At 38.5% G+C, this 26692-nt stretch overlaps 2 protein-coding genes across 2 annotated transcripts in view; one reads left to right on the top strand and one right to left on the bottom strand.

Moving 5' to 3' along the window:
• HELLS (helicase, lymphoid specific) overlaps positions 1 to 12199 on the top strand; it is a 14613-nt gene extending 2414 nt beyond the window's left edge. The window contains exons 2-22 of the mRNA XM_072424762.1: positions 692 to 810; positions 1608 to 1730; positions 2691 to 2741; positions 3484 to 3511; positions 3627 to 3688; positions 3786 to 3827; positions 3927 to 4151; positions 5476 to 5658; positions 6750 to 6893; positions 6974 to 7170; positions 7266 to 7362; positions 7463 to 7624; positions 8310 to 8458; positions 8541 to 8682; positions 8899 to 8982; positions 9565 to 9684; positions 9762 to 9878; positions 10389 to 10548; positions 10890 to 10986; positions 11468 to 11544; positions 11861 to 12199. Coding sequence (XP_072280863.1) covers positions 692 to 810; positions 1608 to 1730; positions 2691 to 2741; positions 3484 to 3511; positions 3627 to 3688; positions 3786 to 3827; positions 3927 to 4151; positions 5476 to 5658; positions 6750 to 6893; positions 6974 to 7170; positions 7266 to 7362; positions 7463 to 7624; positions 8310 to 8458; positions 8541 to 8682; positions 8899 to 8982; positions 9565 to 9684; positions 9762 to 9878; positions 10389 to 10548; positions 10890 to 10986; positions 11468 to 11544; positions 11861 to 11946 — 2465 coding nt within the window. The 3' untranslated portion in view covers positions 11947 to 12199. The remainder of the gene's footprint in view (positions 1 to 691; positions 811 to 1607; positions 1731 to 2690; positions 2742 to 3483; positions 3512 to 3626; positions 3689 to 3785; positions 3828 to 3926; positions 4152 to 5475; positions 5659 to 6749; positions 6894 to 6973; positions 7171 to 7265; positions 7363 to 7462; positions 7625 to 8309; positions 8459 to 8540; positions 8683 to 8898; positions 8983 to 9564; positions 9685 to 9761; positions 9879 to 10388; positions 10549 to 10889; positions 10987 to 11467; positions 11545 to 11860) is intronic.
• Positions 12200 to 13289: 1090 nt separating this feature from the next.
• PDLIM1 (PDZ and LIM domain 1) overlaps positions 13290 to 26692 on the bottom strand; it is a gene marked incomplete in the record, with an annotated part of 32716 nt that continues 19313 nt past the window's right edge. Inside the window, 4 exon segments of the mRNA XM_072424763.1 lie at positions 13290 to 13707; positions 16939 to 17050; positions 19389 to 19540; positions 23018 to 23211. Of these exon segments, the coding sequence (XP_072280864.1) occupies positions 13521 to 13707; positions 16939 to 17050; positions 19389 to 19540; positions 23018 to 23211 (645 nt within the window).

A 26692-nucleotide genomic window follows, 5' to 3' on the forward strand; every position in this document is an offset into this window, starting at 1 on the left:
AGTGTTGTTAACAGTTAGATATATGTCAGGGGGAGATTTGTAATTTGAGGGGGGGATGATGATGAGTTCTGTTTTATCCAGGTTGAGTTTCAGGAATCCGTCAGACATCCATGATGAGATGGCTGACAGGCAGCATGAGACCTTCATGTTCAATATGCTGTGGGGGATGTGGAGTGCTAGACATTGACTCCTATTATAGCGGATATGAGCGTAATTACTTGTCTGTCCAGTGCCATGCTGGCAGATTTTGCAGCTTGCTGTTGCTTGCCAGGGATACCCAGCAATCCTGGCATTCCCTGTGCATGCCAGGAATGAAGACCCATGAGAACCAGAGAATTGCCAAAAAAGAATTTAGCGGTCAGGTGGCTGCATGGTTTGTCAGACAAGTGTGGTTTGTTTTTTTTTTTTTGTTTTTTTTTTTAATTCCTCCTATGTGATCACTTGTAGCATTTTGCCATTACGAACCATCAAAATGGGGTCTTGTGGCGGGAACATAAAAAACGGTCTTCTGTCTTCAGTAATGGACAGCTTCTTTGTGATGTCTCCAGTGAGCTATAGCCCTTAGGGCTTTCTACACCAGATGTGATCACAAAAGGGTTGAAGGAACAAGACTTGAATGTGACTTTGAAATTTTAATATTTAGGAATCACAACTAAATTATGTGGCTAAAACAAATGTATTTGACTTGCAGCTTCTCCGGAATCCGCCATGGATGAGTCTCTGGATGAGTTAATAACTCCAGCCATGTTAAAGGAAGAGGAAAAACTGGAGAAAGCAGCTGAAGTGGAAGAGCGAAAAATGTTGGAAAAGGTGAAAATATAATAAATTGTTTAAATATTTATCCCATAGGCCTTCTGCATTTCTCTTCATTGAGTCACATGTCTGTAGGGTCCAAGTAATCAAGTTTATGCAAAATTGAATTAAACAATGCTGATTTTAACCTAAAATTAGTTGACTGAATCTCATTTTGACACTTTAAGATCAAAACTTGTGGTCATTTACTTTAGGACTGAACTCTAGACGTAGGGAGGAGGAGAGGATTTACAATCTAAGGGTTTACAATCTAAGAGGTGGGGGTGATGTAGCACACATTAGGAGGGGGATTATGGAATGGTGAATGGACTAGTAAGGGTTTAAGAGGAAGATGGTTAGGTAAGTTTAAAACATATGCGTTTTAAGGGCTCTTTTAAATGTTCATAAGGTGGAAACAATCCTAACAGGACAAGGAAGAGTATTCCAGAGTTCACATATTCCTGAATAGCTACACAGGATAAATCCACTGCTTGCATTAAAGGTCCTTGCAAACAGTTGTTATCTTGTAAACTTGTAAAAAGCATCAACATCTGTCCTTTACACAGCCAGCTATGTGGCGAGGACCCATTGGGTTAACTTACTAAATGCTGCCTGCAAAAAAATAGAGGTGAGCCAGACAAAAGACCAGTCACCCTTCATAAGGGGAGAGAGTAGCACTAATTGTTTCGACTAGAAATAATGTGGCTGGGATTTGACTTGACCCAACTATACTTTTAACATGCCTGAAACCATTTTGGTATTTTTCTGCTGTCCATCTGTTTTATGAAATTTTTTTATGCTGTTTGTCTTTGTAGGCTCAGATGTCTTGGGAAAGAGATTCCAATGAAATGCGCTATAAAAGGCTTCAGCATTTGCTTGAGAAAAGTAACATTTATTCAAAATTTCTTCTCACTAAAATGGAGCAACAGCAACTTGAGGTAAGTTTATTCTATTTAGAAATTAGTTTTACCAGAAATAAAATTCCCTACCTGCAAAATAGTGTTAACGCCCCACGAAAAGACTTTTTTGACACTGAGGTTTTATTAACATTTTTCAAAAAATAAGAAAACATTAAAAAGAACATAAATATAAGCACAGTACACAGGATGGTTATCGGTACATCAGATCGAACCACCTAAGTAACATATAAAGAACAGTAGCAAACTGTAGCATAGGAAGTACAAACCCATATGACAAATATGGTAAGCAGTGAAAATCCAATATACATAAAACATTGACAGAAGAAAAATAGACCTAACATAATGGTTAGGTAAGTGGGGGGGGGTAGGAATGATAAGGGGCCACCATGAGATGAGTGAGGAGCTGACAGCATCAAATTAACACATTAAACCTCTAAGCGAGCATAATAAGCATCCCATGTTTCCCAGACCCTTTCAAATTTAGCAACACTATTCCTGAGAGGAACAATAAGGTATTCCATTAAACAGACTTCTTGAATGCAAGCATGCAAATCCTACAAAGAGGGGAGGCAGTGTGGATTTCCATGAAATCACAGTGTGGGCTGCCACCAAAATGTGTAGTGAGCGCCATCAGCACATATTCTCTCAAAAGGAGTAATTTCAGTAAATCTGGGCGATTGTTGAAGAGAAATGGTGTGTTGTGGTTTTAATAAAACAAATCCTTCCTCACTCCTGACATGGGTTTATATATCTATAAATATTTTTACCTAGGAGTCACTTGTTTTGGGAAATACTGGACAGAAAGTTAAATGTTGTATAATGACACTTTTACTATACTGTATTGAGTAAAATATTTTTAATTCTATTATAAATATGAATCATTTTAGAGCTAAAGACATAAATATTTGGTTACACTGAGACTAATTGTACTGTATATATTATATGTATTTATACTGCGTTTTCTTTTTAATTTTTTAGGAGGTTAAAAGGAAAGAAAAACTTGAAAAGAAGAAACAGAAAGTGGTGCAGGTAGCCTCCTTTTATCACAAGTCTAATGTACATGTCAGCAGAACAGAATTTCTGTGGTCTAATAATCTTGGGGTTTTTTTTATTTAATAAGTTGTGCCTTGGAAATACAAATGACAATATGTTTAGTGCGATTTGTCTCCTTTGTAACACCATGCATTAACACTTTAGTCCAACATTTTTTTTTTTAAATAAAAAAAATAAATAGATTTTAATATGTTTACATTGTGTTCCATAATCCCAACTAAATTTAAAGTTTATGCAATGTGAACGTCAGGATATGTCATGCTGCTTATGGCCAAAAACATTAAGCTTAGAGAGCTTGTTCCTGCTAGTACAATGCGACTGTAACGTCATGTGTGTTAACGCATTGGTTTGCCATTTTTTTCCTCAAATTCACTGCAATGTGCTGTGGTTCATCCTGAGCTGTTGGAATCTCATTTCTGTGCAACATGTTGCCCTGGGCTGCCCAATGCAGCATGCTTTTAAAAAGCCATTCACAGCCGTAGTTTGGACAAGTGCTAATAGTGGATGAGCAGAAGCTTAAAAGTTTGTAAAATGCTCTGTTGCTGCAGGGTGCCTTCTGACTGCAGTAGCATGTTTTTGACTTGGGCTTGCTTTGGCTGTTAGTACTTGTTCCAGTGTAGATTTCAAATTTAAATGAGTTTAAATATAGAAGACATTGATAAAAGGCCTGCATATAATTCTTGGCAAAGCTTACCTTTTTTTTTTTTTTTTTCTTTAGACAAAAAACGAAACCTCTGGCAAAGCAGGTAAACCTTTTTCGGTGTAGGGTTATGATTTTGCCCAGTTTGTGCACATAATTTGTAATTCAGGGGGTTTGTTATCTGAGTAGTAGTTACAAGTTTTATTTTTGTCCTTTTATAGCTCAGTCAAAGAAAAGACTGCGTGAGGAAACCTACAGTATCTCAGATGTCATGTCAAAAGAGGTAAGACTTTTCTTAAGATGCATATTTATCCCAGCACTACTCTGTATTTTATGGTAATCTGATATTTTGTTTTCCTCCTTAAAATATTCTTGTGTAGGACATTTTGACTGCCTCCAAAAAATCCAAGCAGGATCCTGAGGTATGTGTGAATAAATTCTTGCTATAGTAAAGGATTTTCTTCATTTGTATTTATTTCATCACATCCTAAATCCTAAATTTTTTTTTTTTCTCCACATAGAATGACAATTCTTCCTGCAAGCTGACATCTGAAGAGATTGAGCAGATGGGAGATTCCAACACAGCAATTAAAGATCGTCTGTCTCAAGCAGTGAGGCACAGTGCTAAACATATGCTGGATCCAGTGAGGAAAGTAAATGGCCAGCCAGTTCCTTTTCAGCAGCCAAAATACTTTACTGGAGGTGTGATGCGCTGGTACCAGGTGGAAGGCATGGAGTGGCTTAGGGTATGTTATCAATTCCATGAATCGGCAGGGACTTTTACTCTGGTCATACTGGATGAATTTTGAATTCAATCTTACTGTTTGTAAGCCTGTGTTTTGCCATGGATATTCATTTTTGCTAAAGCCACCACCAACTCCAGGTATACAGCAATTGCTTTCAACTCTGACTTTAAAGAACTGGTTTTTACAAAATGTAAACTACCAAAGGTATTGCTAAGCCCTCGTTATTGCATGAAGAGGATGGCCAGGGATAGTCTGCCTGGGGTGGAAGGATGATTTCTTGGTAGTTAAAATTAAGCTAACTCAGAGGAAAGCAGCCTGTACACCTGGGTGAGGGAGTACGTGGAACTGAAGAACCCATAATCAGGCAGGTCATTATTGCAGTAAGGGACAGGCAATGTCCCTCCTGCCTGCTTGATTGCTCCATGTTTGTGGCAAAGAAAGTTGAGCTGCGCACCGTCTGCTTTGGTTGTCGGGATACCTGGCTCCTTGTGCACCTGCTGGGAAATAACTTATACCTTTGTGGGAATTGTCATCCTGGGCTGGCCAATCAAGATTGACCCCTGTCCCCCCTGTTCCTTGCGAGGGGACTGGACAGGCAAGTATTGTGGGTTTAGTTCTGTTTGAAGTTTAGGGTGAAGTTTAAAGGTGATCAATGATGGTGTTTTCCTGTTTCTTGCTGCTAGTCTAACAAAGCATTGCATTTGAAGAAATGAAATTTATTATACAAGTTGACAATCAAAAATCTGGCAACCTCCGGAGCTGAGGAGTGCCAGAGTTTTGAAAATTCAGGATTTTTTTTTTTTTTATACTTTCTTTCACACACAGACCAGACGCAGCACTGTGGCCGGAAGCAGGCAGCAGGGACGTCTCAACGTGTATTTAGTTTAGCAAGCAAGCTAACAGCTTTTTCTGCAGAACAGTGCCATGAAAACAGTTAGTGGCCAAAACAGTGTACTGCAGTCCCTGTATTGTAAATACGATTAATAATTTGTCGGAAACTGAAGTATCCGAATTATCGATGCCTGGATTTTCAATTTTCAACCTGTATGTACATTTTTATTCTGATATTGTGAGTTGGTATAGAAAGTTTGATTTGAGTTTTTTGCATATTCTCTGATTCAGCAACAGAGGCAGTTTAGGGGATTTGGTAAATATTATCTTAAAGTAAACTGTTACACACAAATGTAGTAAAAATTACAATTTTAAGCAATCTGTGTCACCTATTCAAATGTTAGGTCTGTCCTAGGTGTCCTTTTATTGGGTTGTTTGCTTTAATAGTTTAATATGTTTACCTTTTTTATACAAGGTTTGTTTTCTTCTGCAGATGTTATGGGAAAATGGAATCAATGGCATCTTGGCTGATGAAATGGGTCTGGGGAAGACAGTCCAATGCATTGCCACCATAGCGATGATGGTTGAAAGAGGTGTACCGGGGCCATTCTTGGTTTGTGGCCCTTTATCCACGCTTCCTAACTGGATATCTGAGTTTAAACGGTTCACTCCTGAGGTATAGTTGCTTTTGATGTTGTACTAAACTGTAGCATTTATGTATTGTATGTTGTGGCTTCTTTCTCCAGTACGATGTACGATTTTGCAAGCTATTCGGTCTCTTGCCCAAAAACAATAGTTCTTAAAGAACCAGTGTCTGCACATTGAGAAGCGGTGTCAATGAAGCTGCTGTTATATTGTACATGTAGCGTCTTCCCAGAATTTGTGGCTGCCAGGTGGTAAACTCACCGCAGTCTCATGGTCAGTGTGCACATTCCAGCTCATGGAAGTCATGGCAGACTTTCTTGGCCATCAATGTGAACTAGAATGCTACACATTAATTGAATATTTCCATTCCTTGGTCTTAAGACTGACTGGAGCCTTAAGATGAAGAATTATATTCAGATTCTGTGAACTTTGGCAAATTAAACTTTGTTTTTGATGACAAAATGTATTAAAATGTATATCCGTGGTGAGGTCAGCTCAGTGTTCTCCTCAGCCACTTTTAGCCAGACGTGCCACTCGGCACTTTTCAGTAACCACCCGGCTGTTTTTGAGTGGTTACTGAAGAGTTGGGTCACAGTACAGTACACCCGCCTACAATTTCTGGGTTCAACACTGCAGTCTGTTATTATGTTGCCTCTGCACAATAAAAACATTCTACAGTGTAAAGGCAAATGCTCTGTCCTAGTCCCCAACTTATACTTTAGATAAAATGTGTATTGTCTGGTAAAGCTGCGTTGTGTAATATAGTTACTTTTCACTTGTTTTATGTGAATTACACTTGGCTTATTGTTTAAATTCGGTATCTCTCTAATACCTGTGTTGAGGTTACCTTAGTTTGATGCTTTTGTTTCTTACGCGGTCTACTGCCTGACTCTGCTATTATAAATAATTTTTCTGCAATTTGCAGCAACTATTTTATTCCATTGTCATACAAGGATTGTCAGGTCTTTTAAACTACACGTTTGGCTCTCACTTGTCTTTTTTGGCATAATGTAGATTAGTGGGTAATGTGCAGTAGTGGTTAGTGTGTTTTTTTTTTTTTTTTTTTTTTTTTTTTTTTGTTTGCTTTTATAAATTTGCTTTGACATTTAAAATGTTTTGCAGGTTCCAGTGTTGCTTTATCATGGTAACCCTCAAGAACGTCGCCGGTTAGCCCAAAAAGTTAATAAACGAGATGGAGCATTGCAGATTTATCCTGTGGTTGTCACATCTTTTGAGATTGCCATGAGGGATCGTGTGGTGTTGCAGGTAATTGAATGTACATATGTTTACTTAAAAATGTATGCAGGTATGTTTTTTACATTTTTTATTTTGTGTAATTTTTACAGCATAGATCCTGGAAATACATGATTTTGGATGAAGGGCACAGAATCAAAAACATGAATTGTCGGCTTATAAGAGAACTGAAACAGTTTCGGTCAGATAATAAGTTGCTTCTCACTGGGACACCACTACAGAACAACCTAGCTGAGCTGTGGTCTCTCCTGAATTTCCTGCTACCTGATGTGTTTGATGATTTAAGAAGGTAACTGCAAATTGTTGCTGCAGAAGTTTTACCTGATAAGCTGTGTTTCCATGCTGGCTGGTTTTCTGATGCATTGTTTTGATGATCATATTTAGCTTTGAATCCTGGTTTGATATAACTGGCATCTCACAAAATGCTGAAGACATTGTGGTGAAGGAACGTGAACAGAACATTTTGCATATGCTGCACCAGGTAATACCATATCTAACTTCCCCTATACATTGGCACTTCAATGATAAATACAGATTTTCTAGAACAATTATGCTTTTTTTTTTCTTTTTTTTTTAACCAGATTCTAACACCTTTCCTGTTGAGACGACTGAAAACTGATGTAGCACTGGAGGTTCCCCCAAAACGAGAAGTCATAGTTTATGCACCTTTAACAAAGAAACAAGAAATGTTTTACACAGCCATAGTAAATCGGACTATTGAAAAGATGCTGGGACAGGACAAGGTAGGTTAAAAGGCTGAGTTTTTTCTTTTCCCCTCATGCCCTGCACTTAACATCCGGTTAACCATTCATCGGGAAGGGTGTGCTCTGTAAATCATGGCACAAGGTCAGTTGGGACACTACATTGTGTTGTTGGCATTGTCGGTCATTTCTGGATTGAGAGGATGTCCGTCCTCGAAGTGCATTTATCATTAGGTTAGTTTTGTGCACTTCTAGCAGTTTCTGTTATGTTTTAAACTGATCGTGCCTATGAACGGTCTGTTTTCTAAACCATTTAGTAGTCTGTGCATATGGCCTCTTAAAACTATTCCTTTTCTTTAACTGTATCAGTTTCTGTGGAATGTGAAAATGAAACACAAAATGCTAATTTGTGGAACTGAAGTTTGGAAAAAAGAGCAGTTTCCATTTGACAGATGGGGAGTTACTGTTTGGCTTGCTCTGCACCTCTTTATTGCCCATTTAGACCTATGGTTGTGGGAACGCTTGAGTACAAAGTGCATAGACCTCCTTTGGTGGCACAGTTCATGTGTGCGGATAGGATGTTGAGGATCATTGCGTTAACATCATGCCAATGCAGTAACACGCATTTCTGCAGCACATAAGTCTATAAATATGCACCGTTACATATTGATAAATGTTCCAATCTGTACTGCTATGTAATGATCTAAACTGTCATTTATTGGGTTAGTCCACAGAGTTAGAACAAACTCCCAATGTAAGAGGAAAGAGGAGAAGTCGCAAAGTGGTGAATTATAATGAGCTGGATAAGGATACTCCAGACGAGCTTGAAAAGCTCATTGGCCGTATGCTTACACAGCAGGAAGCTGAGGAAGAAAGGTATTTACTGTATAAATCTTCATTCATTACCAACCTTTTACATCTGTTGATACTTATGTACACTACATGTTTCTGTCTACAGCAAGACTATGCTAGAAGTTAGTCTGCCAGGAAATGCTGAAATAAATCTTAAAATGAAGAATATCATGATGCTGCTGAGAAAATGCTGTAACCACCCATATTTGATTGAATATCCCCTCGATCCAGCTACTCAGGAGTTCAACGTAAGACTTTTTTAATCTGACCACAATTTTGTATCTGGAACACTTAAGTGTATATCTGTACGGGGTAATGTAATACATGCACACCTATTCATTATTTTTTTCTCCAAAATTCCACCATGAAAGGATTGTGCTGGGTTTTATAGCTTAGAATACAAAGGTTATCCTCGTTCTCTCATACAGTAGTAAATATATATATTTTTTTCTTCTTTTCTTTAGATTGATAAGGAACTGGTAAATAGTTCAGGAAAATTTTTGATCTTGGATCGGATGCTGCCAGAAATGAAGAAAAGAGGACATAAGGTAAGTGTTTAAAGTGCATTATAGTTTATTAAATTTCCCCGCCTACATAAAGGTTGAAATTGGCTAGCCACAGATTTTCATGTATGGTAGGTAACCTTCAAGCTGTAGCTGACCCTGGTAGACTGGTTTTAGGAAAAGTAGAGATTAGGTCTAACCTCTGCAGGCTACAGGGCTGGACATTTTTAAACTTTAAGTGAAAAGCCATTGAAATGAATTTGAGTCCTGACTAGGCTTTGGGAAAGTAGTGAACCATAGTTTCTTCTGTTCATGTGGTGACAACAGTGGACCGTGTTTTATGTAGTCTCCATTTGGTCATCTGTATGACAAGGTTACAACACAGGAGTGGAATCAGGAGACTATCACCCTGTTACAGTAAGTTCTGAACATGAATCTTTTATGGAAGAATCACAAAACAGGTGTTCAATAAAAAAGTGCAGAACATTTTGTATTCTAAAACTTGTGATTTGGCTTGCAAAACTTTAGTGATCACATTACCCTCTTTGTAACTGAGATACTGTTTTCTGTGGAGTTGAATGCAGTTTTAACACTTTTTTTTTTTTTTTTTTTTGTCCCCTCCCCTAGATCCTGATCTTCTCACAAATGACAATGATGTTGGATATATTAATGGATTACTGCTATTACAGAAAGTTCAATTTCTGTAGGTTGGATGGATCAATGGCATATGCAGAGAGAGAGGAGAATGTAAGTGATAGTTCTGTATACCAAGATGGTGTTTACCTATTTTTGAGATTTTTATTTTACTTGTTTATTTTTTGCAGATGCGAAATTTCAATAACGACCCTGATGTCTTCATCTTTCTGGTTAGCACTCGAGCAGGAGGCCTGGGAATCAACTTAACTGCAGCAGATACAGTAATCCTTTATGACAGTGACTGGGTAAATACATCTGTTATAAAATATCTGCTGCTTTTTAGTGTCCATGGTAGGATAGAGTTGCTGGATATAAAATACTGCAAGGGGTGATCTTATGCCTTATGTAAAAATTAGAAATATTCCTTTTATATGACCTAACAATTGAGAAAGCTTTTGTAATATAAATGGTCAGTTTGCCTTGCTTTGCAACACCATGAAGAATGGTAATGTACATGCTGGGAAGTTCAGCTGTCCGTGGAGGCTGCAGTTTTGTCTCTACTTGAAATGCTACCGTAGTAGGCTGCCATATTGATACAGTGAGTTTAATGCTTACTGAGCCATAAAAATTATAAAGCTAAGGAGTTCTGACTTATTTGCTGTACTTGTTATAGGCAGGTAAGAGAATGTCCAGGTAAAAATATTATTATTATGTTTGGTTGCTGCAAATCCAGCTGACTTTGTTACATGCTTGAATTGTTTGTCGATATTATGAGACTTTGGTACACATGCTGTTAACTAAATGTCGTTATACAGAATCCTCAAGCTGACCTGCAGGCCCAGGACAGATGCCACCGAATTGGTCAGACAAAACCAGTTGTGGTGTATCGACTTGTGACAGCAAACACTATCGATCAAAAGATTGTGGAAAGGGCAGCAGCCAAAAGGAAGCTGGAGAAGCTTGTGATCCATAAAAGTAAGTTCATCACTTTTCAGGAAAAAAATGCACTTTAATTTTAGTGCACACAAAATATTAAATCAAAGGTTTTATTCGTTCTTACCAAGAGAATCAAAAACATTTTGCTCAGGCTCACATTTGTTGGAGGAGGACACTTTTACATGAAGGCTTACTGTACCACTGCTTTTCCCTACTCCTTGTCCCTCCTGAGAAGTGGGTTGTTATACTGTTGGCTCTGCAGAGATGTCTGTGATGATCATCAGATGGGCTTGCTTTTTTATTTCATAATGCCAAGTGTTTTGGTATTAAATGTGACATTCTAGCTTGGATTAAACCTGTAAATTGTTTTTTTCCCCCAGATAAATTTAAAGGTGGGCACAATGGAATAAGTCAGTCTAAGAGCTGCCTTGATCCAAAAGAATTAATGGAGCTGCTACAGTCCAGAGATTATGAACGGTAAGAATAAAATTTGTTTGGGTAAAAACTATTCCTGACTTCTGAAAACATTAGTTGTAATGCATATCAGAAAAAGGTAGAATCCCTGAGTGATTTATATGGTCAGTCTAGATATTTAACTGGAAATCACAGCCAAATATAGAAAACTCCCCAGCAGTAAAAAAATGACACAACCTAAAGTACTTAAATGTCAGCAGTGATTGCCTGGGTATCTGATGGAAAAGAGAGATGGAGGTGCAGAAAAATTGGATGTGTCTGCACTTTATGTAAATCTGCTCCTGGAATTCGCTATTTGTCTTGTTTCAGGACAGAAACTGAACAGAGCAGCAAACTTTGCCATGCATTTCATTCTAAAAAGCATCTGTAAGGAAGTGTTATATGAAAATGTATGTTGCTTAAGAACCCCCAGGAAGGCGATGTAATCTTAGAAGCAGTTTTAGTTTTGTTAGCATTACACTGAGATGATTCTTCTGTTTTTTAGAGAAGTAAAAGGATCCAATGGAAAAGTTATTAGTGACAAAGACTTGGAACTGTTATTGGACAGAAGTGACCTTATTGGTGAGTAAGCTATTTACACTATACCCACTTCGGAGTTTCTATAAATTTAATATGAACACAAAGGCCACCTGAGCTTTGCATGCCTTGCAGGAGCACTCCACCAAATGTAACCTCTGCTGCTTATAGGTTCATTTACCTGTCTTGGCAGTTGAATGTAGGTTGTTCCTGGTAACGATTGTAGGTTGTTCGTGGTGCTGTGTTGCACTATGCCTAAAACAAATTGTACCAGTAATAGTTGGCTAAAGCAGAGTAAAACTGAAAACTTTTAAAAAGATTAAAAAAATGTGTATTTTATACTTATTCCATTCTCTTCTAGCACAAATGAAAAAGAATAATCCACCTTCCAAAGGAAAAAGTGGGGCTTTTATGGTTGTTGATGAGACGGAAGAAATTGTGGTTTGAGGTTCCTAGATCCTTCTGCACTCCTTTACCTGTAGGTTAGAGAGTGATACACCTACCTTACTTTAGAGAATACATTAGACCTGGGAAGGTTCTGATACAGTACCTATGGCTTTCTAGAGTTTTAAAAATGCCATGTTTATTATTGCACTTTTACCTGACTTCAAGGTTATGTCAGTGAACAGTCTTCCTGTGGAAGTATTGTATGTTTTTTATATTTGTTATGTAATGGTAATAAAAGACTTTATTAAAACAACCCCATTGTGTTGTGTATACCACTGGCAGCTGAAATGCTGGTATTTGGTTTGCTAATATTAACAGAGGGGTTAACAGATTTACTGTCCTAGAGCATGGCTGCTTAATTGTTGTTGGACATCATACTGAAAATATCTATTCGCTTTAGGGAGAAGACACTTTAGTATTTTATAAGCAGCCTCAAATGCTGACAACTGGGCTCCTGAATCTTCTGACATATCCTTAATACATGCAAACCTACTGTAAATATATTCTTTGACAGCTCACCATAAGCATTTCTAAAGTTTTTTTTTTATCTAATCCAGCTTTACCTCTAAGGTATGAATGGAGGACTGGTGTATTTAGGTAGTATGCACTTGATGTACTGATCTCTGTGTATGAGCCAGATATTTTATTCATTTTTATAGAACAGGACCCCTAGAACCTGTATATGGGATTGTTTTCTCTACAACATTCACACATTTTTCTATAAACCTAATTGTGTAGCCATGTTGGCTGCATGTGCCTGTCCTCGGCACTGGTATGCAGCCACCACTGGGGCAAGTTTACAGGAGTGGCTGCAAAGAGCTTGAAATGGATCAGAACTGTTACAGAAATAAGGAGGTTTTATGATGTAGCACTTCTCCCTCCCCTAGATATCCAATTAGAGGGTAGTGTGGTTTTCTTTATTCAATGTAAAATATTTGAAGTATAGCTAAAACAAAGAAAATGTATTATACTGTGTATACTTATAGCAGCTAGGTTTTTGATTTTAATAATGAGCACATATGCTGTAAGCATTGTAACCCAACAAGCTATTGTCAGAATCTTTCCCATGTGAAAAGTGGTGGGGAGGGAGCCCTTGAAAAGCTAGAATATTGCATACATTACAGGAAGGTAATTACACTAAAAAAATAGGATAATTTTCTAAAATGCAGGCAGCTCTAAAACACTACAATTTAAACTTTTCAGGTCAAGGTTGCCAAATTCTTTTCCCTAGACTACAGAACATGTACCCCACTCTTATCTGCAGTTGTTGCAGAAATGTTCTGAAAAGGAAACCTATAGAATCTTCATCTAAAGTCAGGTAAACGTTAAAAGAAAAGACACCGTTTTGTGTAATATAGATTCTTTGTATTGAATAATATGGCTTACTTAGATGGGGGAGGAAAACCCATCAATGTTTGAATTTACCATATTGTTAAAAATAAAAAAAAAATCCACAGGTTTTCTCCTGAAGCGTTTCTGCAAATTTTCATGCGTTGGTAAACAGAAGCTTTTCATTCAGCATTAAAATTGTAAGATTTTTTTTTTTGTGTGTACATCAGTGGAAATTGCTAAACTTATTTTGGGAATACAGTCACTACGTCATACCCTTCAGGGGGTGTCATACGTTCCCTTGCATGCTTTTCACAATACATTTTGTCTTCTACAAAGAAGTGCCCTTTCTGTTTCAGATTCATTCCACAGTCAGTGCAGACGTAGCATTCAGGGTGACGAGGCTTGTCACGGATCTTCACAAAGACTCCCCTAGAGAAGGCAAAGTTAGTCAGTTAGGGTCAGTCTACGTGCTGGGATACTGGGCAATTTGTCAGTGCATTTCCTGCATTATAAAAGGCTGCCCCTGTGATGAATGGGGCACTCTTACTGCAACACACTACATGGGGAAGAGTTAGGTTACATGGCTTACATGACAATGCTAACTGTAGCATTGACACTTCACGAATACAAAGTTAGGCTTGGGAAGGTGGGGGTTGTGACTTTCATAAACTAATGATGGTTGTGAGTTGAGGACATCAGGTGCCAGAGCCCATGATGGCACGTGCAAAAATATTTGTTTTCATATCCATATTGCTATGCTGAGTGGGCTTCATGTGGAAAGATAGGGGTTGTTCTAGTTCAGGGGTCAGCAACCTTTACTATCAAAAGAGCCATTTTGCCTGCTCTTCCACCAAAGAAAAATAGTCTGGAGCCGCAAAATATAACACAGTTTATAAACTTTTAAAAGTTTTAATATTTTTTTAATTTTACCTGTTACAACAAGTGTGCATGTGTAGGCCTACTTTGAAATAAATTAAACACTGAACTATGCCCCTAGAAGCCTCCAGCTTCTAACGTATCATCCTGTTACATTAGCTGGAGGCTTCTAACGTAACAGGATAGATTTTTTTGATGGGCAGAGTTCTTTATTTTCTGACGATGCCTTAGCGATTCAATTGTAGGTGGTGTTAGCCATAAGTGTCCCCCACTTGCACCTCTATTTTGGTCACCTGTACCACCTCCCCCCATTCCAGAGAAATTGGGGTTCAGATGCTTCCAGTAATGTGTAACAGGCAGAGTTTTTATGAATTTTTAGGAGGTGTTAGCCACAGGTGTCCCGTACTTGCACTTCAAATTTTTTTTCACCTGTACCCCCATTTCCAGATAAATTGGGGTTTAGGTGCTAGAAGCCTCCAACAATGTGTAACAGGGTAGGGTTTTTTGATGGGTGGAGTTTTTAGGAGGTGTTAGCCACAGGTGTCCCCCACTTGCACCTCTAATTTTGTTCACCTGTACCCCCTCCCTGTTCCAGAGAAATTGGGGTTCAGGTGCCTCCAGCAATGTGTAACGGTAGATTTTTTTGATGGGCAGAGTTCTTTATGTTCTGATGATAGCCTAACAATTAAATTTTAGGGGGTGGGTGTTAGTCACAGGTGTCCCCCACTTGCACCTACATTTTTGGTTTTGTACATCTCCCCATTCCAGAGGAATTGGGGTTCAAAGGAGGGGGATGTCATTGTACACACCCATTTGTACACGCCCGGTGGTAGATTTATTTCACTGGTAGATTTTTTTCATTAGAACACCGGATAGGGAATCCCCCTCCTCCGCAGTGTCTTGGGAGGAACGGGATCCCCCATCAGAGATCTCCCCGCGGCAGCCGAAGGGAGCCACAACAAGGAGGTTAAAGAGCCGCATGCGGCTCCGGAGCCGCAGGTTGCAGACCCCTGTTCTAGTTCAAAAGGTGCAGAACAAATCCAAGTTTACTTGGCCAGTTCAAAACTAATTTTCATTGGTTGCTGCACTTATGAACTTTCTATTGACTATGCATGGTATAAAGGGGGTAAACTGAAATCAAGAGAATACTGAATTTAGTAAAAATAATGTCACCTAGGAATGTGGTAATAAAACCATTTGGCATTCCATAGACCACCCTCAGTCCGGCAGGCTGTGGAATGCCAGATCTGTCAGCAATCAACTAACCTCTCTATCCCCATAAGCTTCAATCTAAATTGTTGAACCTGGTTATTTAAACTCGTCTTTCCTCCAAAGACTGGCTGCTGCTCTCTTCTATGGAGGCCTGTGCTGTACACATACCCCTAGTCCTGGCAACAGAGTAGGTGGTGGGTAGGGTGGTCACAATCTTCCCCCAACTGTACATACAGAGTTCTTCCTACACTTCCCTCTCCCATTTTCACTTAGTTTGAAGTGCATTTTCCACCAACTACCATTGTTGCTGTTGTCTACTAACTCCACCCCAGTTTCAAATTTTTTGGATAACTGGCTCCCCCATTTTTTTTCCCATGACTTCCCACCTTCATTCTAGGTGACTTTATGTTGCAGTGGACACAACCCTCCCTTCTTCAAACTCCTCTACATTACTACCTTTCCCTTTAGACTTGCCCCCCCCTTAGCCCTGGTATTTTCACAAACACCACAACCTCACCCACCATGACAACTCCCCATTTTCCCCTTTCTGACCACAACCTTCCTCTGTCAACCTAATTGTTGCCCCTTCCCAGCCCTGGCCAATGGCTGAGAATAAGTTGTGGTCAAGGTTATGGATATCTCTAACCCCCCTCGAGATATAAAGCTGCCAGTTTATCCAGAGCCAAAAAGTGTGGCTGAAGTTGCCCCCTGCCACCTTGCACTACCCCACCCTACCAATAGCCGACCCTGGCACAACAATCACACCAAACATCCAACAAAAACCTGAACTTACTTTCACCAAGCAAAATTTTTTTTCTCCGCTGCCATATCCTCTCAAGCTTCCAACCCACACAGCCTCTTCTCAAAATTAAATCCCTCCTAAACCACTCTCCCCCACAACAACCTTCTCTGCACAATACATTGCCACCCGACTTCAGAGATAACATTGTCAAAATCAGTCATGATGTCTCTGCTCACTGAGACACTCCTCCCACCTGTAAATCATCACTGACCTCCCTCAGTCCTGTTCTTCCAGATCAAGTCTTCTCTCATTGTCTCCATCTACCACTACCTGTCTGACCCAATTCCCTCTGATCATCTACTCTGTGCCCATTCCTCCACCCTGGACTAACCGAACTATTAAACCTCTCGGCCTTTCTACTGGAATCTACCCCCTCCGCTTTCAAACATGCCATAATTCTAATATTCATGCCATTATCCTGAAGAAACCCTCACTAGACCCCTCCCTACCTTCCAGCTACCATCCCATCTCCCTTCTCCCATATGTTTCCAAGCTTTTTGAGCACCTCGTCTATAAAAGACTCACCACCACTCTCATTGACCCTCTCCAGTCTGGCATTCAAGCTGCCCGCCCATGCCATCACCCCAAACTTACCAACCTGTCTTCTGTCTCTGAGAATCCTCACCACTACACATCTCCCCTCCTATTGTGTGTTACTTCCCCCACCTCCTAGATTGTAAGCTCTTTCAGGTAGGGTCCTCTCCTCCTTTAATAATAATAATAATAATAAAATAAGACTTGCACTTTATCCTTAAAAGAAATCTACTTACACAATGCCTGATCCACAATGATCGCAGATTGGCAATTTCTGTCCACTGCCAACAGACGCTGCCACTTTGGTGGTAGGGGCCCTTACACTGCGGAACCCAGAAGGCTTCTCACCTGCAAGAGTTGGTTAATAGAAACAGAAGTCATGTATCTGTTTATATAGCAAGAAAGCATTCCTACTATATTCAAGTAATACAATGCACATGAATGGTGACTATTTGGTGGGGCCATGCATCCATACTGCTAGCAGTGCTAAAGTGTCCCTTGTCACCAATACACAACTAGAGCTCATTACTAAAATCATTTTTAAATATTCAAGAATGACTGCCATAGAGCAGCACAGGAGAGATCTAACCACCAAGAGAGAACATGCAGATAATAGCGAGAACAAAGTGTAATAAATAAGAAGCTCTCACACTGATGTGATGTGCAGCTACGAAGCTGCCAGCCATGCGCTACCTGAGTCTAGAATATGAACACCGCCTGAACCTGGGAATACATTTTCCGTGCCTTGAAAATCTGACGACATGGATAGGATTTGGCATAAATTCTCTCATAATAGTCAAACTATATATCAAATCCATACACTACTGATCTCTTTATGATGCAAGCTGTATGGGGAGAAATCTGCAACAAATGTAGTACATTTTGCCAGAGTGCATTCTTGTCTTCAAAACCCATTCCCAACTTGTTGCCACTCCTGTGCTCAAAGCATTGGGGACACTCGTCTCCTCTGACCAGTAACAAAACGGGAAGATCTGTATCTGTATGCACCTTCCCTAAAAAAAAAGATGTCATGGTACTTCATTTTTTCACTTTCCCTTTATGAAGAGTCTGGATAGATCCCCTTCAATTACCTGGACTGGCAGGAAAAGCAGCCAGATGACTGAAGCTAGTTTAAGTTTTGTGTACTGGGCACCCTGAGATCAGAAGAACCTAGGTGAGTCCTGTAGGGACCTATAGATGCCAATGTTATACCAGTACAAATATGGAGTTTAATTTCACATGTGCCTAAAAAGTAGCTTACTCATAAGTTTAAATTAAATTAAAATGTTGACTGGTTAAACAACATCAGCTCTGTCTATGTTCCTTACCATCACTAAGCGCTTAACATGTACCCGTAATGAAAGAAATGAGGGGCTACCACTGCAAACCCCCTTGCCACAGACACAAAACTAATGTGTAGGGAATGACTTGTAACAGAAGTCTAATTTCTCATCTTTAGTATTTTGGGAGTAATTGACCTCAAACAATTACAAAGACAAATCATCAGCATAGCCGCTTTGCAACAAACAGGGTCATCAAGAGTGTCTTTAATGTTCCCTGTAAACAGATTAACTTTTCCTTTCAACTTCAAAATTATTCTTTGATTGTGCTTCTAAGAAAATCAAAGATGTAATTTACTAAACCTGTGAGAAGGCTCGTCATACAACAAACATCATTAGCAAAATGTGTTGTATGGCGTGACATTTGGTTGTTTTCTGTAATGAAAGCAGAGCATGTTATGATGCCTATTCATCATTGTTCAGTATATAAATAAGTTAGGACGGAATGCAAATTGCTGCATTTCACATTCCTTCATTCATATACAAACACACAAATGTTTATATGGCCCAATCTACTGGGTTTAAGTTTGTAAAAATAAAGGGTTATTTGGGCGTAGATACACACGCATTGTCGGTCCTCTACCTGGAGATTTGTAGGAGGCCAAATAAAACCATTTTCTTGTAATAATAAATCCTAAATAGTAGAAACATGGGAACCTCTATAGGTAATGAATAGGTCAATGTCTGTATAAAATGGACAAACCTTCTAAATACATTATAGGTGTGCTACACAACTAGGCCAAAATATCACAATTATTGGATGACAAAAGGAAAATCAATATGGCCACCTTATAAAGAATTCATATTACTTCTCACCTATAACTTAGTCATGTTTAGTGCCTGGACTTCACTTAGCAGAACATCATACATCAAAGTATCTTTCCAGAAGAAAAAAAATTCTTGTTAAATGGCAGGCATGTTCAAAGAATGCCTCACCCATAGGGTAATAAAGCCTCATATATTCTTTCAGGACTCTAAACAACAGTCTAGTCCTGGGGGTTCCTCATGAACCAGAACAGGGGTGAGATTTTTTTACTGCAATTTAAAGCACTGACTTTACTAAATGTCTTGTACACCGGTCACATGCTGAGGACAACAACGTTCTTCTGCATGCTGCTTTAATGTAGACATGGATATTACCCAGAAATCAATTCTGCTTTTAGGGAGCCATTCTCCCCACCCTAATCAAGTTTAATAAACATTAAATCCTAACATTAATGTCTTGTTACAAATAGATAATGGTAGTTTAAATCCCAGCTGTATACCCCAAAGTATAAAGCAGGGATTCAGATCATACCATATATCTACGAGCAGTGTGAATAAAATAATTAGGATGTATTACTTGCCTTTCTCGTCACTCTCTAAGATGTCCTGCAGTACTAAGAAGGAGGTTGACTGTCTTGGGGGTTCATTTGATTCCTGGTTCTCCTGCAGCATTTTGTATACTTCGGAGTCTTTGTCAACAGGTCGTGCTTGTGGAGGCTGAGGCCGCTCTACACTGAATGAGATAAAGGACAAAACACATCTATCATATCACAATAAAACTAAGGTAGTGGTAAGTGAAGGGAGCATGGTATACATTTTGTAACAAATAAAACATAACATTTGATATTGAGGTGAATACAAACTGTCTAATAAAACAAATGTTTATTACTTGATTCCTTAAATATACTTACCAACAACACAAAAAGGCAGAAATAAATACATTTCAAAGTTTTATTTTATGTATTTTATTTAATGAGTGGTTTCCCTATATAGTGTAAAACAAGTTTAAAGCCCAATGGAACCGTTATGGTAAATCGACTACATTTTGGTACATCCAGATAAAGGAGCAAGGATCCCACTCTGCAGCTGTTGGTGTGACACAGGCTTTTCTGTTCTATGGATGCTTTAGAATGAAAACAAACTGAACTTGAAACATATTTTGCCAATTAAAACTGACGGTTCCACTGGGCTCTATATTAGGTCCCAGCAACAAGAAGATTTGTTTGGGTTCCAAGTTGGTCTTAGCCACAGGGGTGAGGACTTCCAGCGCCCCCTTGTGACAGGCTGGTGCCTGAGCCAAGCATTAGCATTGCCCTATGGGTGGAGGAGAGAGCGCCAAATTCTCCCCAAAGATAAATGTATAGGGTATTTCTCTTCACACCCTGGCAAATAGAATGTGGGGGGAGGTGTACTTCTGGGGCCACAAATAAAATAAAGGGTTATTTGTTGTTTTTCCAGGAATGGATACAAAACAAGGAAACTTCCAAGGTGAAGTCAGGCCATATACAATAAATATATTACTGCAAGAAATATGCAAAAGTAATACTGTTTAGCCAGTAACACGGAATAAAAAAAATGGTTTTCTTTTGGGCAAGTAGTAATTGGCTTGTGCACTTAGCACATTCACGGGTGAAAGACAAAAGGTAACAGGACAGCAGGCACTGGGTGAGAGTGCTGGCTGCTAAATTATTTATTATCAATGCAAAATGAGAAAATGAGAAGGTAACCCTTGCAGTGTTGAGTGCAAAGATTTTTCCCCGGAATTCAGCTTAAAGCATTATAATTTTGATGATTGTTTTGGAGGTTTTTTGAGTAATATCTTTCTTGACCAACTCAATAAGCAGAAAATAAATCATCTCAATGTGACCAAAAAAAAGGTCCAAGCATACATGTAAGACTTTTTCTACAAATATACATTATATATTACAGCCATCCATTAGCAATGGTATACTTTCCACACAAACTGGTAAATAATAAAAGTATCAATGCGTTATGTAGCTATTGTGATTTCTATTGTATAAGCAGCATAATCCACACACCGTGGGTGCAATGAGAACACAAGCACTAATAGGGGTGAGATGCCAGGTGAAGAACAAGCTGTGACAATCCACTAAGCATGCACCGTGCCAGGTATGTGCGCACACAGGCAATGTTACCTGGAATAAGTTGGGTTAATGGAAGAGATCTGACCCTGCAAAGTGTCCATAATGTTTTCTTGGGAATACAGTTGTAATGGGGAGTTAAACTGGTTGTGCATGACTTTAAGTCCAGGAACATCCACCTCCACTGGGCTGTTGGGACAGATCTGTGCAGCTTGTTTTAACTCTTCAGGGCCCACTCGCACTTGAGATGGGATTGAAGAGGTGCTGTGCCTCCTTTGCAAAGGGCCAGGGGCCGAATATGACTGAAGAGGGTTATACACAGAAGCCACGGGAGCCTTAAACATCGCAGAGGGAGAGGAAGGACTAAAGCCCAGTTAAAGATCAAAACAAAGATTATAACAAAAAGATAAAAAAAAGGGAAAAAAAAAACATTAGTAGAAGTTTTTGTTGCATGTGGCATTTTTTTTTTAACTAAAATAACATTATTAGCCTTGCAACATAAAATGTTTTTTTTATATATAAATCTTAACAGTAGGTTAAGGCTTAAAAAACGATATACTATATATAGCAGTTATACAGCTGTAACATCATAGATTAATAATGCATTATTACTAAAAGAAGTATTGAATATTTATATACAGCTGTTACAAGAGTTAGATTTTTGTATTATCTGATAAATAAAAGTTACAGCATTGTAGAGCATATGGCTCTCTTGCTGCTGGCACTATGAGCTATAGCAGACTGTATTAATGAGAAAGCACCTGATGAAGTCTGATGGTGATTTTAGTGGTTGGTAAGTCATGCTGAAAGCACGCTGAAATTTGACAGGTCTCTGGTAAATGAAAAAACATACTGTTAGTTTTCCCATCAGTCGATCTGTAGAAGGCATGTGGATGGAAAGAAAACATATGGTCAAAACAATACAAAACCAATAACATTTTATACTGATCACTTGGGATACCGCACATAACCCCTGAACGTCTAAGTGCTGATTTATAACAGAAGGGATTGCAACAGCTTAACGTCATTATAAAGCAGCCTTTGGGACTCAAGTGGTTAAACACATATTGTATGCATTTTTTACATATAGAAAAGAATATGATCCCTCACCTAACTTAGGCAGAATTCAGACTAGCATTTAAAAACTTCAGCAATTACCACTCCCACAACCGCTGGGATCCTGAAAGCGGTAACAGACAGTAACTGATAGGAGTTTGCAAAAGCTGGAGCAGGTATTTGCATTGAATTTTAATTTTTATTCCCATATGAAATTACATCGTCTGGAATGGATCTGATCCAGGATTGAAAACATTTGCTAACAAAATAGCAAAAGACCAGGTTTGTTGGATCACCCAGCTTCACTGATGAAAGTGTATCCTCTCCAGCCTTGGAGAGCTTTAAAAACTCCGATTATCTCTACACTACTTAAGACTTAGCTGAGAACATTTGCCAAATCTAGTTTTTGTGATAATCATGGCTGCCACCATAGATTCAGTAATGAAATCAGAGTAGACATGAAAGGAAAAAGTAACGTTCTTTGCAGGATTACTAGGAGAAAAATAATTAGAGAAAAGCCTGCAAAAAAAGAAAACTTATACAGCCACAGCATTTAAACACAGGCAAACTGCAATACAGGATATTTGTGTTGTCGTTGTGGTTTTGATATGCTTTATAATATTGACAGCTTCCATATTATCCAGTTATGTTCCTTCTGAAATATTTATTATATATTTATTATTGTCTTTATACTTTGTTCTTGCATTTTCAGATATGATATAAACATGATGAACGAACACATGCTTACTATGCAAAGCATTCACTACGCAGTAACAGAAGTGACTATTTTATAATGGCTTAGCCTTAAGTTTTATTGGGAACTGTGGACCAGCAGGAAATGGCACCAACAGGTCCAGAAAAATGAGAATATTGTGATCAAGGCCTAATTTTTATCTGTTCAAAGATTAGGATGGAATAGACATGTACACATAATTGGGTTCCCAACTAGAGCAGATGCAGTCACTGCATGTTCACAGAGTAGCAATCATCAGGCGTAGAAACCACACAATAAACCGGTTATCAGTATAACATATCATAAACTTGATACTTACTCTTTGTTTGGCACTTGGGTACCATTGGTTGATTTGGACTCCAAAGTGTTATTGAAGGTTTGGATGTTTTCAGAAGAATAGAGGCCAGCAGGGTTGTTGTACTGAGCAGTGATGACTCTGGGGGTGTTGGAAGCGGAGCCAGCAGTGAATGGCATAGCACTTCGATTGTGTGTGCTTCCTATTTGTTTTACCTCCTGCATGCAAAGGGACCAGAAGGAAAATCAGAGGTGACTAACATGCATGCGTGAAGTGACAACACAGCCAAAACATGCAATACAGAATGATACAGAACAATACAGAATGAAACAATGCCACTTGGACTTCTAGTGACAGCAAGTAAATGATTATGTGAACGAAATAGGAGAAGCACAGAATAACTCATCTGTATTAACTGAGCTAAAGCCAAGACAAAATTAAAAAAAAAAAAAAAAATGAACGGGCTTTTTTTCATGTCTACATCTCTACTTTTGTCTTATCTGTCCCTTTCAATTTTCCCAAGAGAGGTCAATGGCAAAAACACAACATTTCCTGAGCAGGTGTGACAGGAGCAAGAAGTAAGCTTAACTGAAAAAACTAAAAGTGAAATGTAGCCTCACTTTTTCAGGGTAAAATTAATACAGATCAAAAATTCATACTGAGCCTCCATCATATACAGAATATATTATTTTATTTCCTGACTACAGCCTATACCTGTTGGCACAAGATTTTTTTCCCCCGGAAGATTTTTATTTACATATTTGCTTTTATTTAATTAAAGCTTTTGTTGAAATACAATATATGTTTTATACATTTCATCATAATATGTACAGAGTATCAATGCATAACATCAGACTTGGAGATGTAAACAAACAAAAAAAAAAAAATACCATTGTCATGTCTACATGAATATATTTTTTTGGTTTAATATCATATGTTTTGTATTTCCAAAGACGCTATAAATATACAACACAGCAAATAAACAGTTGGTCAAAAATATAGCAATATTGGCAAACAAGAAATAAGAGTATAATCTTTGTTCTTGTTTTAAAAAATCAATTTATTGTTACATAACAGTTGAACAAATAAATAGGTAAAAGTACCCTGGCCCAAAGGTCATTACCTGTACAAAAGTCTCCCTTCTGTAGATATCCAAAGGTTGCTGGGTGCTGCCATCTTGGTTGTGATATCAGCAGTAGAGTCAGCTGTCACACCATACAGAATCCTTTCTCAATTTTTTTTAACCTTAAAGAACCCCTACATTTCTTTAGGTATTAGGGAACCCCTTCTAAAGACAATTGGTTGGGGGCAAGTGGAGAAAGGGCCTCCTAAATTGGTGGTCAGTGGAAAAAATATCCCCCCCCCATGCTGGTGGCTATAGACAACTTAAAACATCTTTAAGCAGCTGTTTCTACCACGTGGCATTGGATCCAGAACTATGCAAGAATCATCAAATTGGCGGTCAATCAGCCAAAGTTCGAGCAATCCCAAGTAACCTCTGAAGGAAGCTTGGGTTTCCACAGAACCTTGGTTGAGAATGTCTGGACAAGAATATTCACCTTCACACCATCTCTGGTGGCTACATAGGTATGGTTAGGAGAGGAGCAGATGACATATACCAGCACAGACAGTCCTGGAAAGAGAAGTCTATAACATGCAAGATGGTAGGGGTCCTTTCTAGGGAATTGACTCTCATGGAGTAGAAAGTTATAGCGTACATTTCAAGTAAATAAAAAAAAATTGGAAAGTTAAAGCACTGAACTTAAATGGGTTTACATGCTATTTTTTGTTATATGTTAGCAACAGGGTCTCTTTAATAAAAGGGGGCTGTGTTGGGCCATCATGGCATATTGCAAGTCTTTTATCATGCAGATATAAGACAAAAAAATGCACAGCAAGATCAGCTTCTAACTTCTACTAAAAAAAAAAAAAAAAAAGATAAAATAAACTTTTAGCACAAATAAAAACTTTCTAGCAGTCAAACTGTTTATCTAGTATTTCTGCAGGGCACTGAACTCGCTGACATTCCATAGCAATGAGGTTACGCTGGCTCCAGCACATGAAACAATAGTCCTGTTATATCTTGTGTCTGTTATTTCTTATCACACCTAGTGCGGAGTGACACTCCCTTGTCATTACATCACGTCTCTACGGAAGCCGATCAACACAACCAAAATATTGACTGACCTCATCCCTGCCGCCAAATCACAATCACCCTCAGTCCAGATCTCTACTGCTTCTCCTTTATTTTATGGGATGATTACAATACAATAACAGGATTTTTTTTTATTTTACAAGCCGATATGTGAGGCCAGAAACAAATTTAACTCCATTTTCAATGGGGTAGGATGGATATAGAAATTTTGTAAGGCTTTTAATACTTAGAATTGTGATGCTACTATCTGAAAATTTTACAACGTCACAGTGTAAACTTTATTTTGGAGATAGTTTTACTTCTCCAAAAATAAAGTGACAACCCAACACATTTCTAGGCTTCAGCATTCCTGATTCATCAGGGCTTCTATTGTGAGCAAAAATAAAGTACAAAGGAAACTAGACCAAATATGTCCTATTAGAAGACCTGGCTACCTGGTCAATTTACCATTGTTTAAAGGTTTTAATGGCACCGCTTTAATAAAATTAATTGCTTTTTCTGTTTGAATTCAACCAACTGTGCAACAACCATCATATGTCTATAGGTACGAAGACATTTCTTTTTAATCCAGCATTTAGGTGGAAAAAAAGTTCCATATATCTGTTCAGCCTGTGACCTTACAAAAATGAGGGCTGCATTTTCCCAGACTATTACTGACCATACACAATAACACCTATACCTAATGATCTTTCTGGTGCTGGAGGTAAGTCAGACTTTTATCAAGTTGAAGTCCACTCTGTCCTGAATTTTTTATGTCAGTTATAAATATTTTTCAGAATGACCTATAATATTGAAAAGGATTCCCAAATTCTGATGGCCATATGACAAGTTTATATCTTGATAGAATATAACATGAATGTCATTGGTACACACTGCCAAATTACAAGCATTTGAATCTTTATCATCCATTATTTCCAGTTATTGGCAGCATGTTCCATTCTGAGTCTGCAGCTGTGCAATAACCCTACAGCCCACAAAAATTAAACTGTTTCCTAATAGTATATTAGCAAAGCGATTGTCTGTCCATATGTAACAGAACATGTGTTTAGGTGTACAGTGCAAGTAAACCTCTTCCATATGGCCTTAAATGCCTCCATCACTTATATCTATCCTAAAATGGCCCAGAATGATTTCACGTACGGGAAGAATGTACAGACTTGGAAGCGTTAATGTAAATATCTGCGGATATGTTTTCTCTGAACACCAATTGAATTAAGTCAGAAGATGGGAACAATTTATTTCTTCCGTCTGTCAGAAGATGTTTATATATACACAACACATAGCTTTAGTGTGGCTATACGGCAGCTTCTATTGTTCTAAAGAAATTCTAAACTATTCTCACCACTAACCAGGAAGAGGGCAATAATTATAAACCCCCATGTACAATGGTCCCAATATTAGGCCCCGGGTAAGGTATCTTGGCAATCCTAATTGAAATACTAGAAAAGAAAACCCATCATGAAGCCAATATAGGGATTGTTGGCTAGGGGTCCTGGTTATCCTCCATTTTTAGTACCTACCTAGTACCAATGTGCAGTATCTTA

The sequence above is a fragment of the Pyxicephalus adspersus genome, chromosome 10 (assembly GCF_032062135.1).
Source record: "Pyxicephalus adspersus chromosome 10, UCB_Pads_2.0, whole genome shotgun sequence".
NCBI lineage: Eukaryota > Metazoa > Chordata > Amphibia > Anura > Pyxicephalidae > Pyxicephalus > Pyxicephalus adspersus.